The sequence below is a fragment of the Capsicum annuum genome, chromosome 3 (assembly GCF_002878395.1).
Source record: "Capsicum annuum cultivar UCD-10X-F1 chromosome 3, UCD10Xv1.1, whole genome shotgun sequence".
Classification (NCBI taxonomy): Eukaryota; Viridiplantae; Streptophyta; class Magnoliopsida; order Solanales; family Solanaceae; genus Capsicum; species Capsicum annuum.
In genome coordinates, this window is record NC_061113.1 from 159,839,197 (window position 1) to 159,857,392 (window position 18,196).

Genomic DNA, 18,196 nt, shown 5'->3' on the forward strand with positions numbered 1-18,196 from the left:
GGCACTATACTTCTCGTAGCATGAACATATGACTCATCACCATTAACCAATAACCACAACAAAAACCCAACCACCAAATACTGAAAACCTTTCGAGTTGGGTTACCTGACCCATACCCACACCATACGACTAGTAAGGTGAGTTGTATAATAATCAGAAAGCTCAAGACTCAAGAAACTTACAAGGACCAGATCCCAGGGTGTTTCAGATATAATAAGGATCTAATAATCCCTCTATACATAGTCTTATTAACTAAAATACCAGGTTCATCATTATCCATCTTTGAAATGGTTATGATCGGAGTTTCAATTAGCTTTGCATCTTCCATATTGTATTTCTTTAGTAGCTCCTTGATGTACTTCTCATGACAAATCATTGTCCCTTGAGAAGTTTGCTTGATTTGTAGGCCTAGGAAGAAACTTAATTCACCCATCACCATCAATTTATATTCACTCCCCATTAGCTTTGCAAACTATTCATATAGTGATTCAAAAGTAGCTTCAAAGATTATATCATCAACATATATCTGAAAAATTAGGAAGTTGCTACCTATGGACTTTAAAAAGTGAGTACTGTTAATTTTCCCTCTTTTAAAGCCATTTTCCAGAAGAAACTTTGAAAGTCTCTCATATTAAGCCCTTGGTGCTTACTTCAAACTATAAGGATCTTTGTCCAGTTTAATCATATGATGAGAAAAATCTACATCTTCAAAACGTGGAGGTTGCTTAACATAAACTTCTTCCTTTAAGTTTCCATTCAGAAAAGCACTTTTGACATCCATTTAGAAGAGTTTGAACCCCATGTAGGCAACAAATTCAATAAGAATTTTGATAGCCTCTATCCTTGCTACAGGAGTAAGTGTCTCATCATAGTTAATTCCTTTATCCTAGTTATAACCTTGAACAATCAACCTTGCTTTATTTCTGTTGATAGATACATGCTCATCCTGCTTGTTTCTGTACACTTATTTGGTCCCAATAATTATTCTATCAACAGGTCTGGGGACTAGGTGCTAGACTTTATTTCTTTCAAATTATTGAAGCTCCTCATATATTGCACTGATCCAGTCAGCATCTTTCATATTTTTGGGATCAATTTAGGACAAAAATGCTGAGAATACCATAAAATTTCTATCCTGAGCTCTTATTTGGACTTCAGATTCCAATGGTGAAGTCAGATTCTCAAGCGGGTGAGAAGATTTGTGCCTCTAGTTTGACCTTCTAAGATGAGTTCCACTAGGACTAGGTCCCTTAATATTTTGGCTGGACCCTTCTAGATGTTCTTTAGTTGGAGCAAAGTTTTGTAACTGAGATCTTGGATCACCATCACCTTTATTATTCCCAACTACATTATTTAGTCCTTGACCATCATCTTCAGTAATATCATCCATTTGAACAGGAATGAGTTCTTCAATATCAGAATCTTTATCATCACCTGGATTCACTAGCTTTCTTAACTCATAAAAGACCACATGTATACTTTCTTCTACACACAAAGTTTTTTTTATTGAAAACTCTGTATGATTTACTTGTTGAGGAGTAGTCCACAAATATTGCTTCATCACTTTTGGAGTCAAACTTTACTAGTTCATTCTTCCTATTATTTAAAATAAAACACTTGCACCCAAGAGGTCTGAAGTAGTCAATCTTAGGCTTACTATTGAACATTATATCATATGGGGTCTTATTTAGGAGATATCTCATCAAACACCTATTTTTCATGTAACAGGCAGTATTAACAGCTTCAGCCCAAAAGCTTTTTGGAAGCCCACTGTCAAACAACATGTTCCTGGCAATCTTTATAAGTATTTTATTCTTTCTTTCAACAACTCCATTTTGCTGAGGAGTTCTAGGAACAGAGAATTTGTGACTAATTCCATATTTAGCATAAAATCCCATAACTTGGAAGTTCTCAAATTCAGTTCCATGATCAAATCTGAGTTTAGAAATCTTGCAATTCAGCTTTGGACTTTAATAAATCCATACAGATCTATATGTAACAACTCAAGAGGTCTAGAATTACTCATTTGCTTCTACATCTTAAAAGAAGACTTGGGTTGTTTACCCTTAACACAAGCATCACAAACCTTGTTATCTGAAAAACTTCAGCTTTGGCATGCTATGAACCAGGTCCTTTGAAATCAACTTATTCATCAAAGAGAAACGTATATGTCCCAGCCTTCTGTGTCATAGATAAATATCTTCACTTTGAACACTTAAGGAAGTTAATTCCCCATCAGCTACAGACTCTAAATTAGCCACATACATATTTTTGAACCTTTTGGCATTGAGAATAACTCTCTCAAACTTCAAGCTTGACACAGTGCATCCATCAGATAAGAACTTTACCTCATTGCCTTTATCATAAATTTGATAAACACTTAGAAGACTGTACTTGAGGCCATTCACATAGTACAAATATTTTATTGCTTGATCAGGTGATTTTACAATCTTTCCCACACCATGGATATAACCCTTTTTACCATTTCTAAAAGAGACACCTCCACCTTGAAATGTCTTGAGAGAGAGAAAATACTCAGTCCTCTCAGTCATGTGCTTTGAGAATCCACTATCCATAAACCAGTTCTTACTGCATTCCCTTTCTCCTACCTACAATCAAAGTTATTTGTTAGATTTGGAACCCCTTGAGTTTGAGTTCCCAAAAGAAAAAAGATAAAGATCTTATCAAATCTTTCTTGTCCCAAATAGGTAAAGTGTTCTTCTTCATATTTTTTAAGGGTATGGAACCCATAGGGTAATAATTCTTCTGCTCAATGTATCTAGCATTGATCATTCAAGCTCCAAGCCAACATTGATTGTTTTTCTTCAAGTGTCTATCTCTTCCACAATGAGTACATATAGGTTTATGGACCTTATTTCTAACACCATGAACAACTTTATCTTGATACCCAAGTGATTGGGTTTTATACTAATATCCAAGGACATCACTATTATTGACACCTTGATCAATTAAATTAGAAAGGATTTATGGGAATGTGATCCATTTTAGTGATTTGTTAAGTTCTTCTCTTATATGGACTATGTCCTTGTCTTGTTCCTCGTTCTTATTGAGAGCAGTCATGAGATAATTTTGGGACTCCCTCAATTTTTCTTCAAGCTCAATTTTAAGCCTATAAGATTATTTTTCCCTTTACCATTAAAATCATCTACTTTTTTCAGTTGATTCATTAAACTCAGATTTTTAGCTTTCAACTTAGTGAACACTATTCCCCTATTTTAGATAACTAAAGAGTTAAGACAATTAATTCAAGCTCTTGATTTTCTACTTTCTCATCTAACATATTTTTCTCAGCAATCAATTCACACACAAAATCAACCAACACATTTACAAACTTCTTTATCTTTCTAGCAGAGTAGTTATCTAAATTTTCCTTAATGCCAGAAAGAATTGCCTCATTTTTTCTTCATCTTTAGTGTTTTCCATAAGAGTAAACAAAGAGTCAAATATGACATTCTTATCCTTCACTGCCATCATAGAAATATCTATAAGCTTTTAATTCTTCTCAGATTCACTGGAGAATCTCCCCAGACTGCCAAACCTTGTTTCACTGCATAATCAGTTATAGCTTTTATTCTGTGGTTCTTCTTCTTTCTTTTGTCACCTCTAGACTTTAGATATTCTTGATAATCCATTTTGTGCATTGGGAAATCTTTAATGAAATGCCTAGGTTTTCCATATATGTGGCAAACTTCAACTGTACCTCCTTTTTTGCTTCTTCTTCTTCTTCTTCTTCTTCTTCTTCTTCTTCTTCTTCTTCTTCGAAACTCACCACTTTTCTTCATTTCTTTAAAAATCCTTTTTGCCAAATAGGCAATATCAGTTTCTTCCTTGCTTGATTCAGAATTTGATGCCTTCAATGCCAGAGATTTTTTTTTTTACTTCTTTCTTCTTTTGTCCTTGTTGCTTCATGATTATGAGTCTTTAGATAACCAATAAGTTCATCCATGTAAGAGTCTTCGGGTTTCTTGTCTTAGTAATAGAATCCACTTTGCTTTCCCAGGAATTAGAAAGAAGACCTAGAATTTTTCTCACTTGCTTATACAAGAGAATCACTTCCCTTAGACAGTGCAGTTCATTTGTGATTGAAATGAATCTAGGATGCATTTCTTGTATTATTTCTCCTTTATTCATGGAAAAGTTTCATACTGAGTAGTCAGGATGTCAACCTTTGAATCTTTCACATCAGTTGTTCCTTCATGAGCAGTTTTTAGGAAGTCCCAGATTTTCTTAGCATTTTCACAAGCGGAAACCCTGTTATACTCATATGGTCCTATACCACACATGAGCAATATTTTAGCCTTGTAATTTTTTCCAACTTTCTTGCGATCTTCATCATTAAATTCTCTCCTGGTTTTGAGAACCATTCTTGTTATGTCTCCTTCTTTGACCTTTCTATCTGACACATGAGGATCATCAAGTATTACATCCATCAGCTCATTGTCCTCAGCCATAATAAAGCCATATATCCTGATTTTCCATTGCCTATATTACTACCCATTTAAGTGGGTTGGTCCAGTGGTAAATTGCCCTTCTTCCAGATTAGGTAGAGCAACCATGATCAATAACTCACTCTAGGTGTAAACCTTTTAGAGTCTCCTTGCTCTGATACCAATTGATGAATTGTTGGGAGGTGCACCACCTTATAAGGGACCAAGTCTTTCAGAGTCAGATACAGGAATAAAACAGTAAAAAAGTAAGGAAATAAATTTTGCAAGAGATTAAAGAAACACAATGATTTAACGTTGAAACCTCCTTGCTCAAGAGAGGAAAAACCACGGCTTGCCCTTAAAAGCACTCAAGAATCCACTATAATCAAACTTATGATTAAAGACTCCATTATAACTTAACCCTAAGCTCCACTAATTTGTAATAACGCTATTACAAACTCTCCTTGACAACTCCCTCAAGATCTCTTCTAAGTATTGATTAACTCTTATCAATATCAACTCAGATAACTCTACCTAAGCACTCTACAGACACAAGAAAAACATTACTCTTATAAGATGAGTAATTCGATTACAGACCAAGACTTGACTTAAGAACAATAACTCTCTCAGCACACAGAAACCTGAAACTTGAGCAATATTGAGTTTTCGCCATTTTCGTCTTGAATAATCAAATTGCAAAACCTATTGAATTGAGAAGTATTCTTTTCTATTTATAGTGGGATAATGGTTAGAGTAGAATTTTGATTGGGACAGATGTCTTGTCTGGTACACAATTCAATTGCATAATTTGTTACACTAACAGACAAAACTGGGCAGAGAAGTGACAATTGTACGTTTTCATGAAGGCCGAGGGACCTGATCTCTTGTTGTCAACTGATCATCATCAAAACAAGCTATAATAGAATAGGTGTGTGTATTTTACCATTTAGTTAAGATTCGAAGATAACATTTTTAGAGTGGAATTAATTTCACTTTTTAAAAATTCATGGGGTATATTAGATCTTTTGCAAAGAAAAGATATGAAATTGAAATATTAATAATAAAATACGGCGGTACTTATGCCTTTTCTCATGAATAAAGAAGAAAGAAAATATAATAAAATAGAGAAAGAAAATACTCGAAATAATAGAGAAAATAAGCTGGGGGCGGGGCTGGTTTGATGAAGTGAACTGGACCAAAAAAGCTCCTCTTTGGTCACCATGTGCCTCTCTTCCACATTCCTTGTTCCGCCAACAAATATGGCAAAACTTTCTTCCTCCTCCTTTGTCAAACTTGCTGACTTTTCAAACTTTATTCTTCTTCTTCTTTGACATATCTCTCTCTTTCAATTAATATATTACCCCTTCCTTCCCCTTCTTCATATAATACATACATACAGCACCAATTAAAATTGAATTCACAAAATATCAGGTAATGTTTTATGGGTTTTCCAATTGTAATTGAGGGACGCACCTATAGCTTTACGTGTGTATCTTTATTTCTGTGTGCATTCATTTCATTTGAGGATATTTTATGGGTTTTTATTTATTTATTTTTTGCTCAAGGCAGCATGATATTTCATGGCTTCTGTTTTCCTACAGTTTTATTTTGGCTTCTTAGTTATCCATTGGGATCTTAGTATCATATGAATTTCTGTTTCATCCTTAATTTGGTTACTGCATGATCTAGTTCTGTTATTAATTTGTAGGCGATATGATTTTCTTTCTCATTTTTTCTCAAGGGAATGCATAATTCTTTCATGTGGATTTATAATCTGATTTGTGATTTTTTCTTGGTCAGGTTGAATTTTTATAGGAAGGAATACTTACATCTATGGTGAGTGCATTAGTCTTGATTTGCGCTATTAGTTTAAAGTATATATTTGTCTTCTTTTGTTGTGATCTTTTCTTGATCTCTCTGGTGTTCAGGGAGAAGCTCCAGTTTTCTTTGCTGATAGTTTCCTGGGAGATATTCCAAATGGGGTTGATTTGAAATCAAAGGGCCACGAAACAGCTATTTGTGTTGGCTCTAAAATTGTATGATGATTCAACATACTATTTTGATATTCTTCTGTGATGTGCATTCTTTCCAATTTAATATGCCCAAATGAATATATTCATGAATGAATGTTCTGCCTCCCTATTTTTCACCAGTATGTGATTGGTGGGGCTGATCAGGAATTGACATCGGTCATTGGTGTACAAATCTTTGACAAATCTAGTAGGGAATGGTGAGTTTCTGGATATGTAGCATGTTTTGTAACCAATCTGGTTATTCTGTAGCTTTTTTTGGCAAGAAGAACAAAAACTGGATTTAATTGCAGGATAAACCCCACTGTACTGGGTACTAAACCCAAGCTTTCAAATGGCCACTCAGCTGTGCTTTTAAATGGTGATCGTGTATTGGTCATTCAGGGAGATTCCAAGTCTGATGGCTGCTTTTGGTTTCTTGAGGTTGGTTAATTTATGGCTTTTAGATATGCAAAGGTTTTTATTCTGTCTGTTAAACATGGAAGTCAAGATCTCTTGCTGAATCTCTGTTGATTACTCAGATCAGCATTTCTCCAAAATGTTTAATTGGAGATGCTTGTGTGCAGATCCAGTGGAGTTGCCTGTTTGTATTTATCAATCATTAATATAAAAAATGTCAAAATTGTGGTGATTGATTAATTTAACTGTTTGAATATAATTCGATACCCTTGAATGAGTTAATTTGCAGCCACTCACTTTTAATACTTTTTAGGTGGGCACCCCATTTATAAGAGAACAGGAAAAGGCACGTGGCAATGAGGTGGTTGCCTGGAGTAAGGGAGTTTTAGGCAATGTTGAGAAGCCTATTGTCATTAGTGGCCCTTCTGGTGTGGGGAAGGGTACCTTGATATCTGGACTAATGAAAGAGTTTCCATCTATGTTTGGATTTTCTGTGAGCCACACAACTCGGACACCAAGAGAAAAAGAGCAGAATGGGTTTCATTACCATTTCAGTGACCGCAGTGTAATGGAGAGAGAGATAAAGGATGGGAAATTCCTGGAGTTTGCTTCTGTTCATGGTAATCTTTATGGAACCAGTGTTGAAGCAGTTGAGGTGGTAGCTGATGCTGGCAGGGTATCATCACTTCATGCTATCAATTCTTAATTCAAAATATTGGTATTACTAGTTACAACATATTGGACCTGGTTGTGTGTACCTGCAACTGTTGTTAATTTGCACTCGTGAATTGGTGATCTTAAAGAAGTTTTATACTCCTTTTCTTCCAAAAAGAATAACACTACTACTTTGGGAGTGCAAACATTTTCTTTGATTCCAACTTTACTTTTTTTTTTTTAGAAAAAAAAAAATTCTTAAGTTTAAAAAATGAGATTAAACTTATATTCATGTAGTTTTATTTTGTGTTAATTTATATAAACATCAGAAATTCATAACAAAAAATTAGAAGTGTGTATTGTTGTTCTCTTTGGTGCATGCCCCATGAATATGCGCAAGTTTCAATTTCGGTACATTCTCCAGGAGAATGGAACCCCTATCTCTTTGGTATTTTCCGGTGAAAAATAGTTTATTTGACATTGTTAAGAAAATGGACTTTGCGCCTAAGTTGGTTCCCAAAAGCTAATTCATGAAGTGAAAACTGAAAGAGCATATAAGGAGACTACGATCCATTATCTTAACTAGTGGGACACTGCAGCACCCAACTGTAACACCAGTACATCACCACACATTTAGGACTGAACATTGGAGCATGAGAACATAAGACTGGGATGCAACGTTGGGAAACACAACAAAAGATGGATCAGACTTTAATACCATGTTAAAGACATCCAATCTATCTAAACTCCAAAAATTAGCTTAGGAGCTGAAGCTTGTCAAGGTCAGAAGACCATCCGATTCCTTTAAACATGTGTCATACTTTTAACAGCCAACAACAACAACAAACCCAGTATATTCCCACTTGGTGGAGTTTGGGGAGGGTAGAATGTACGCAGTTCATACCACTACCTCCGAAGAAGTAGAGAGGCTGTTTCCGATAGACCCCAGATCAAGACAAAGGACCATAGTCAAACGTTGCAAACATACAACATGATAAAAATAACAGTGATACAAGTTACAACAACCACAAAAATAGAGTACATTGACCAACGAAGGACACCCCCTCCCCCCAACCCTAGCATTACCAACCAAGCTACACCAAACTCTTCTAGCTACAGCCTATGACTAGACCACACACCTTAACCCTCTACCCCTAATACTCTTCCTCCAAACCTTCCTATCAAGTGTCATGTCCTCAGTGAGCCGTAACTGCTCCAAGTCACGTCTAATCACTTCTCTCTAGTATTTCTTCGGTCTATCCCTACCCTGCTTGAAACCATCCAAGGCCAACCTCTCACACCTACGGACTGGGGCATCCGTGCCCCTTCTCATCACATGCCCAAACCATCTCAACCTCGCTTCCCGAATCTTATCATCCACTAACGCCACTCCCACCTTCTCCCGAATAATCTTATTCTTAACCCTACCAGCCCTCGTGAATCCATACATCCAATGCAACATCCTCATTTCTGCCACCTTCAACTTCTGGACGTGAGAATTCTTAGCAGACCAACACTTCGTTCCATACAACATAGCTGGCCAGACTGCAACTCTGTAGAATTTGCCTTTAAGCTTGGGAGGCACCTTCTTATTGCATAAAATTTCCGAGGCGAGCCGCCACTTCAACCAACCTGCACCAATACGGTGAGAGACATCCTCATCAATCTCACCATTCCCCTGGATCATAGACCCAAGGTACTTAAAACTATCCCTTTTACAAACCACCTGTGACTCCAACTTCACTACCACCTCGACCTCTTGCTTCGAGTCACTAAACTTGCTTTCCAAATACTCTGTCTTGGTCCTACTCAACCTAAATCTTCCAGGGTTTGTCTACAAACCTCCAACTTATCATCAACACCTCGATATGACTCATCAATTAAAACTACATCATCCGCAAAAAGCATACACCAAGGCACCTCACCTTGAATACTCCGAGTCAACACATCCATCACCACGACAATTAAAAACGGACTAAGAGTCGATCCCTGGTGCAATCCTGTCAAGACCGGAAAATGCTCGGAATCCCCTCTGGACATTGTGTAAATTTGACAAATTAGGGGACTAAGCACTATTTAACTCTGGACACTGATAGATCTCTAAGCCAATGAGATCCACATCTATTATGAGTGATTCTTTTTATGTAGACCACACCAGTCTGTCTTCTGCACTATATACTGAACAAAACACTTGAACCCTCATTTATAGATTCCCCAACACATGTTCGGGACAAGTTCCTCAACCTTGCATACAGGTAAATCTTTCTTGTACAAGATTTGAAACACTAGTGAGTTTCCTTACTCTTTAAAATCTAGCTTCACTCAACTCAATAAAGAAATTCATTGCTGGTTTGGCAGAACCCAAGGTTTCTTTATGTGTCTTCTACCTCCAGTCCTGCCTTCCAAATTTCTTGCTTTCCACCCCAATCAAAAGAAAAAAGTACAACTTGCAAAAAATGAAGATCTGGATGTAGTAGTAATATGTTTGAACTGATTACTGAGTCTTACATTGACTTGTTAATGGCATCACTCATGGGCCAAATTGTGCATTAGCATATTGGTAGATCTTTCTGTTGCAAATTTGTCAAGCCTTTTAATTTTGTATGATTGTGCAGAGATGCATCCTTGATATTGACGTTCAAGGTGCTAGGTCTGTGAGAGCTAGCTCTCTTGATGCTATCTTCATTTTTATTTCTCCACCATCATTTGAAGAGCTTGAGAAGCGCCTTCGTGCAAGGTAGTACTGATCGAGAATGTAAAGTATTTCATATTGCCCGGTTCAGTTGGTTTTTAAATTGTTGTCAATCTGTTAAATAGGGCAACTGAGACTGAAGAGCAAATCCAAAAGCGTCTCCGAAATGCTAGGGCGGAGCTCGAACAAGGAAAATCATCAGGTCTCTTCGATCATAATTTGGTGAACGATGACCTAGAAAGTTGTTATAAGAATCTTAAGGTAATCTTTGCTCCCCTCCTGTATTGTAATATATCGTAAGAGTTGTAATGGTTCTAGTTAGAAGATTTCTTGTTTATCCATATGTCCAATGATCATGTACTGCTAAATGGGTCGTGAATAAAATGTTTTGTGACACTATATGATGAAACTTTCTTTTTATGTAGAACATCTTGGGTCTCACTGAAGGTGTGAAGACTGCCCGTATAACATGTAAGCTAGACGACATAGCTTGTCCCACCGTTTTTACCTTGATTCCATCAGGCAATAGTATGCCTTACTGATTTCATGAACTTTTCTTGAATGCAGATCCAGAATTAGTCAACTTACCTGTCGAACATTTAGTCTCAAAGATTGATCAGAAGATTTTAATTAATTGTGGTGCTGCAGAATATCAAAAGGCATCAGATAACAGGTATGGTGATTTGCATAATCCATTTCTTTTTATGTATGCAGTCCATATTAGGATTCTGGCATATATGATACCTCTGATGCAGGTATGTTCTGGACTTATCTTTGCTCAAAGGAGGGGCCCCAGGACGGACACGAGGACTAAACCTATATGTCACTAATCCTTCCACTGATCAAGTAAATGTTGACAATCAGCTGAGCTTACCTACTACCTCTGGTTTCAATAATCGTTTTTCACTTCTTACATCTCTAGAGGGATCGAGCCCTTGAAGAGAACCACGATTTGACTATGTGATATCTTACATGGATTGCTTGAACTGTGTAGTTCCTAATACAACAATTAAATGAGAAATGATATCTAATTGATGCGGAAAGTGTAGGTTAGCAGCCTAAACTATTGAAAGCCTAAGATATGTAACTGTTCTACCCAAGGATTACAGAGTGAGAATGAGTATGTTGGATGGTGTTCTTACAGCTTTTTCTCTAGTTTATTCGTATCTTATTTTTTTCAACCCTCATTACTTCTCTTGTTTATTTGTTGTTTCCCGTCCATTCCTGAGAGATAAAATTAGAGAGGTAAGTGAAACATTTCCTTTAAGCTAATCTTCCTCGCCATTGTCTATGATGCCTTCATGTTCTGGCGGAAACTGATTCATGATACACGATAGGTCAAAGATTAGTAGATTTTGCTAATTATATTAGTGTGGAGCCTTGTTTGGTGAGTTTGTTTCTATAATTGTCCCTTTTCTTAATGTAGCTATCGCAGAAGAAAATGATGCTCGACAGATTCCCTTATGATGACTTGAAATTTATTTCATAATCAATTGCCTCAACTTTGTCTCGACTTCAAGTTGAAAGGTTGAGCTTGTTTGGAGGGGGTGGGGGTGTTACTTTTTCTCTACTTTAAGCTCTAAAAGCCCTTGTAAAATTTTAATAAAATTATTCCTGGTTCACATGGTCATGAATGTTGGTATGGCGGGAAAATGTCACCACACCAAGAATTGACAAGTAGAAGTGGTTGAGGCCACTTGTTTGACCATACATCTGTTCCCATTTGATAACTTTATGATTGGCCGCAAGGTGTCACACGGTAATGGTCCACATGGAGTAGAGCGTACGTCTTTTAGAATCAAGGGGGCTCCATTGAAATCATGACTTTGATTTTGATTGGGGTAAAAGTCAAAAATACTGAGCGAACTGGGTCAGGGTGGACAATGTTACAAGTTTGCCTTTGTTTCTTTCCTGTTTACCATCCCCATTAACAAGTGTTACGCCAGAATATAAAGGACTAGTATCTTTTCTGAAAAAAAGGGCAAAGAGAGGATTGCTGCATTTTTCAAAAGTGAGCGCACAAGTGGAATAAACATGAAACCAACGTTGCACGACGTTTGCATAAATCATTTGTCAGGGGGTTTGGTAAGTAGGACCCTTAAACAAGATAGCATAAGCATAAAATCTGCCAAGATGACAAGTTGGCTGCCTCTTTCTCTTTGCCAAAAGGTCATTTTAGGGACTCTAAAAACTCCCGACTTTGATAAAACTGAGCTTTGTGCTAGTCTTCTGGTAACTTGCCCTACACTTGGGATCAAATATAAACTTTTCTACTAACAAAGTGATGCGGAATTTATTTAGGTTTCGAAATGGGTGTAGTTAATCATATCCACAAATTTGTGCATCCTCCGTGATATATAACATCACCTCGTTATAACGACATTTCACTATAGCTGTTAGATTTTCTCTGAAACTGGTTTTTCATGTTATCTTTACTTCTCTATAACAACATTCTACATATGACGGTAATGACATTTATTAAAGCGGTATACTGTTTGTAAAATTATCTTTCTATAGAAATATACTCAAATATTATGTAATAATATTTTATCAGAAAGGTATTATGTACAAAATAAAATACAAAATATTTATGGTACTCATCATTAATGTCGTGCACACAATAAATTTCAAGTATGAATATCTAATTTAAAAGAAAAAATCATACTTAAATGGTGCATATGAGTTATTTCATAACTTCATGAGGAAAATGCTTTTAGTGTTTGCCTTTTCTATATTGACGTTCTTTCTATTTTGCGCATTTTTATTTATAACAACTAAACAAGATCTGAACAATGCTTTTATACATATATAACCTCATCTCTCTATAGCAGCTATGAAATCTTCGGACAAACACGATCACTATAGAGAGGTTTCACTGTATAATAATTCTCATAGGTTTGTGTAGTCAGAGTCTCTTTGGACATGGTTATTCTCGATTCACCAATGATGCTCACGTTGCATAATGCATAATTGCATATGATATTCGAGTATATGTTATAATATAGGACTGAAAAATGAGCAGAGTTGAAAAGGACATACTCATACGAGATGTTTACATCAAAACTGTTAAGTCCTTAGTTTTGATGATTGACAAATTATCCTTTGGGATCTAGTTTCTGAAGATCTTGTAATAACAAAGCTACAACTACTTAAGGACCTAATTGATCGCATTCACGTCATTATCATTGGTTAGTACTATAGCTGGACATAGTGCTACTTCGCAGAAAGTTGGTGAAAAGGCTGGTGCACTTTTTGTCTCAGCCAATGAGATTCATCCTAGGTTTTCTTGTCTCTTATATATGCTTATCTCTACAAGAAAACCCAAGGCTTCCATATTCTATACAACATCAAATCTGTTAAAGCTTTGCGGATTCAAAGGCTCACCTACAACAAGGGACCTGCTCAGTCGTTACTAGTGTCTTACAACCCTTGTTTTGAGTCGTTGTTTGGAGTCTGTAAATGTTTCCTACTACTCTAAGTTCAATATCTGTAGGTGCTCTCCGTTTGGTTCTCTTTGTAAAAGTGTCATCTAGAGTTAGTTGACAAAAGCTAGAGTTAGCTTTGTGATTCAATTAGAGGTAGCTAGGTCAGTGTGCAATAGATTTATTGCACTAAGTTTATTGTTATAGAGTTATTACAAGTCGAAGAAGGATTAAGAGTTTAATCCTCGATGTCATGGAGTTTGTATTCAAGATTGCTTGAATATTAGTGGACCTGTTGAAAACCCTAAAGGCAGGTCGTGGTTTTTCTCCCTTGAGCAAAGAGTTTTCACATAAAATTTGTTGTGTTAATTGTCTATTTACTTTTACATACTATTCCATTTAGTTTCTTATTGCATGCATTTTTTAGGGACCAAGTCCCAGAGTAGGAGGCATCTCGTCTATTTCTTCATTTGATATTAGAGTCGGTTCTTCCTAAAAGGTTAACACCTAGGAAGGATCTTCTAATATAGTTGCCCTTCCTTATATCGAAGAAGGTCAATCAACTATCAGGCCACCCAAATTTAATGGCCAATATTATGGGTGGTGGAAAACATGTATGCACGACTTCGTTATAGCTGAATATTATGAGTTATGGGATGTTATTGAAGATGGGCCATTTGTTCCCACCAACCCTGTCAAAGATGGTGAAGTTACTTATAATGTTCCCAAAATAAAAAAGAAATTTGATGATGCTGACAGAAGAAAGATTGAGAAAAAATTTATGGCAAAAAAACTTCTTGTGTGTGGAATAGGTCCCGACGAGTATAAAGGATCTCTGCATGTGAGATTGCTAAAGAAATTTGAGATTGCTTGCAAACGACATATGACAGAATTGGTCAAGTAAAAGAGCCAAAGGTTGACATGTTGACTACACAATATGAAGCTTTTAGCATGAAGGAAGGAGAGTCAGTCCAAGAAATACATACTAGGTTTACTGCTATAACAAATGAACTCCATTACATGGGTGAGGATATTCGACCTTCCAAACAGGTTTAAAAGATCATCAACATTCTTCCAAAGTCATGGGATAGCAAAGTTGATACTATTACTGAAGCCAGGGATCTAAAAACCATGACTATGGATGAGTTAACAGGGAATTTCAAAACCTATGAGATTAAGAAGAAACAAGACAAGTCTAAAGGTGAGCATAAAAAGGAGAAAAATCTAGTGCTGAAGGCCGCAAAGGAGAATATCACTATTGAGGATGAGGAAACTACTTATATCACTAAACGGTTCCTCAAGGTCTTGAAAAGAATGCGAGCTCTTCCTAAAAGAATATAATCCAGCAGACACATTAGAGAAGGAAAAACAAATGACACCTATCACAAATGTGGAAAGCTTGGTCATTATATCAAAAATCCTCTGCACAAGGTTGAATACAAGGAGTATGCTAAGAAGGATGGTGAAAAAGAAAAGAAAAAAGACCGGGTCCCTCCCTGGTAAGAACAGTAGAAAGGCTGAAGCTGACAAAGTAGTGAAGCTGGTTCTGGCTATCTGGGCTGACTCTTCTAGTGATTCAAATGAATCAGAGCAGCAAGAAGATGTTTCTTGTTGGCTATAGAGGATGATGTCCAGATCTATGATTACCTTTTTACCTTGATGGCAAAGTCAGATGATGATGAAGATAACAAGGTAACTCTCTTAGATATCAAAGAAAATCTCAAAGATTATTCCCTTAAAGAATTAAAGTTTCTTACTGTTGTGCTTATAGATACTATTGGTGAACTTACTAAAGATAAGGAGTCTCTAAATAAAAATCTTAATAAATTTGAAGAAGAAAAGGTGGAATTAACTAAGAAATTATCTAAACTTCATGAAACTTGCAAGTCTCTCTTCTTTGAAAATGATTTTTTAAATGAAAAACTTAGTGAAATGTCCAAGTTTGACTCAAAAGGGAAAAGTGAGGGAAGTAAAATTCAGTTTGAGTTGGAAGAAAAATTGGTTAAGGCAAGTGCTGACCTGACTGCCTCACTTGAGAGGAATTCAGAACTTGAGAAGGACCTGGTTCGAGTCAAGGATGAGCTTAAAAAGGCTCATAAATGGACTATCTCATATCAAGTTTGGACTAGTCTCACTAGTCAGGGATCAAATAGCAGGAGAGGTTAGGGCTACTATAGGTCAAGTGTACCCTACAATCCTTTTAGCAAATATGTCTCTATTAAGGACAATCTCTTGTGTACTCATTATGGAAAAAATAGTCATACTGGGGATTCTTGCCCCTCAATATTAGCTGTTATGAGAGGTCTGAGAAGGGTCTCTAAATCTAGAAAAAATGATGATAGTTTACCTGGATAGACTAAGAAAAACCTGATCTTTCCTTTGTCAGCACATTGGGAACTCAAGCTGAATTGGGTTCCTAAAGCAAACAACTGATTGTCAATGTAGGGGAAAGAAAGAGGAAACACCCACCACTGGATCATGAATAGTGGTTGTTCGAAGCATATGATTGGAAGAATTGAAGACTTCCTCTCGCTTAAGGCCCATGAAGGAGGCAGTTTCTCCTTTGGTGATAAAAACAACGGATACATTATTGGAATAGGAATGGTTGGGAACAATTTGAGTTAAGCCATTGATGATGTTCGGTTTGTGGATGGACTCAAATTCAGTTTTCTGAGTGTTGCTCAGATTTGTGATAAAGAAAATAAAGCAAAGTTCATATCATATAAGTGTATTGTCACAAGTCTCAAGGATGGTCAAGTGATGCTTATTGCATGGAGGAACAAAAATATGTATGTTGCTGATTTGGGGTGTTGCAAACCCAAGAACATGACATGCTTGAGTGTGTAAGAAGATGCTGATGAATTATGGCAAAGAAGATTGGGCCGTGTGAGTTATTCCCTGCTGAATAAGCTAGTCAACAAGAACCCGATTTGAGGACTGCCTAAGCTGAAGTTTACCTATTCTAAGGTTTGTGATGCCTTTGTAAAGGGAAAGCAAACCAGGTCTCCTTCAAGCCAAAGAAAGAAGTAAGAACCTCTACAACTTCTTTACATAGATCTATGTAGACCTATAAAGGTTGCTAGCAGAGGAGGAAAAAAGTACATATTAGTCATTGTTGATGACTATTCTAGGTTCACTTGGACATTCTTCCTGAGATCTAAAGAAAAAATATTCCTTGTGTTTGAAGCCTTTGCCAGATAAGTGCAGGTGAAGTATAATGAGAAGATAGTTAGAATCAGATCAGACCATGGAACAGAGTTTGAAAATACAAGGTTTTGAAAATACAAGGTTTAGTCACTTCTGCAATGAGCTTAGTATCAATTATAACTTTTTAGCTCTTAGAACACCACAACAAAATGGGATTGTGGAGAGGTAAACACGACACTACACGACACAGGTGGATATTAGCAGGACTCCCTAAGGACACTTAAGATAGTACTACAATGACTACACTGAATGCAAGTCCTTACACTAAGCATGTTACTCCCTGACAACGGCGTCAAAAAATTATTGCCATCAAATGCACACGCAAGTGTACGTGGTCTCACCAAGTAGTAAAGTGGCCCTTTAGAAGCCAAGTATCGATCCAACAGGGACTTGTTTTAACAACTATCGAATTCAAGTTTAACGATTGAGATTAAAGTGGTGCAAACGTGACAACAAGATATTGAGAATTATGATTTAAAAGTAAAATAAACAATGCGGAAAAGTAAAAGTCTTGGACAATCAATGGAGAGGAATCCAGGGTTAAGGCTCTACGAACAATCATACTAATTTATTGAAATTCATTGGTTAGATTACTTATCTTGGTTATTGATTCACGAGGTTTATAGTATGATCATGGTCTCTCGATCCTCTAATCTTCTATCTAACGAGACATTACAACTACATCGTTGAGCGGGGATGCAATAATCTATTTATGTGCATTAAGATGTCATCTACAAATGAACTAAATAAGGTTTATAGGTATATCTCTATCCTAGATGCTAATTCAAATCCCTTATTCTATAAATGAATATGAACCTTACTCTATTTGCCCACAAATACAACAATATGTGTATTCTAATGGTAGATAATCCTTAAAATAGTTATAACAAGGATAAATAAACAACCAAATATGATAAGCAATCAAAACCAAATCAATTCAAGCAATAGAAATCATGTTCTAGGTCTTAACCTGGAAATGGGGCTTTTAGCACTCATGGACATAGTCGTAATCACCATGGATCAAACAAGATAAAATCCATAAATAAACTAAAGTAAAAGAAGAAAAACCCTAATTGATGTGTTTTCCATCCCCTCCCCAAGTTTCAAAGCCGTCCAAGGTGTATAACATCAAGTTCAAGTGTCCTATTTATAGGAGGACAAAACTGTCATTTTTTGCACTTGGTCCGCGTCGCGGAGCCCATCGCGGGACTAGGGTGCGCGACGCGCCCTCATAGCGGAGACTCACTCTTTTGGGTCTCTTAGGAAACTACCTATGTGTGGCATTCACCCCATAGCCATGGCTTGGGTAATATATGCGCCATGGACATCCAAAGTGTCAGTTTC

The 18,196-nt window shown here is 36.6% G+C and overlaps 1 protein-coding gene across 1 annotated transcript; it reads left to right on the forward strand.

Annotated features, from left to right (window-relative positions):
• The first annotated feature begins 5,539 nt into the window (after positions 1-5,539).
• LOC107856601 (guanylate kinase 2) lies at positions 5,540-11,366 on the forward strand. The gene is made up of 11 exons (XM_016701593.2): positions 5,540-5,879; positions 6,249-6,284; positions 6,377-6,484; positions 6,602-6,678; positions 6,772-6,901; positions 7,191-7,553; positions 10,147-10,268; positions 10,349-10,484; positions 10,649-10,694; positions 10,791-10,896; positions 10,979-11,366. Exons 2-11 carry the CDS (start codon positions 6,282-6,284, stop codon positions 11,160-11,162), a joined length of 1,275 nt encoding a protein of 424 aa, XP_016557079.1. The 5' UTR covers positions 5,540-5,879; positions 6,249-6,281; the 3' UTR covers positions 11,163-11,366.
• The last annotated feature ends 6,830 nt before the right edge of the window (positions 11,367-18,196 follow it).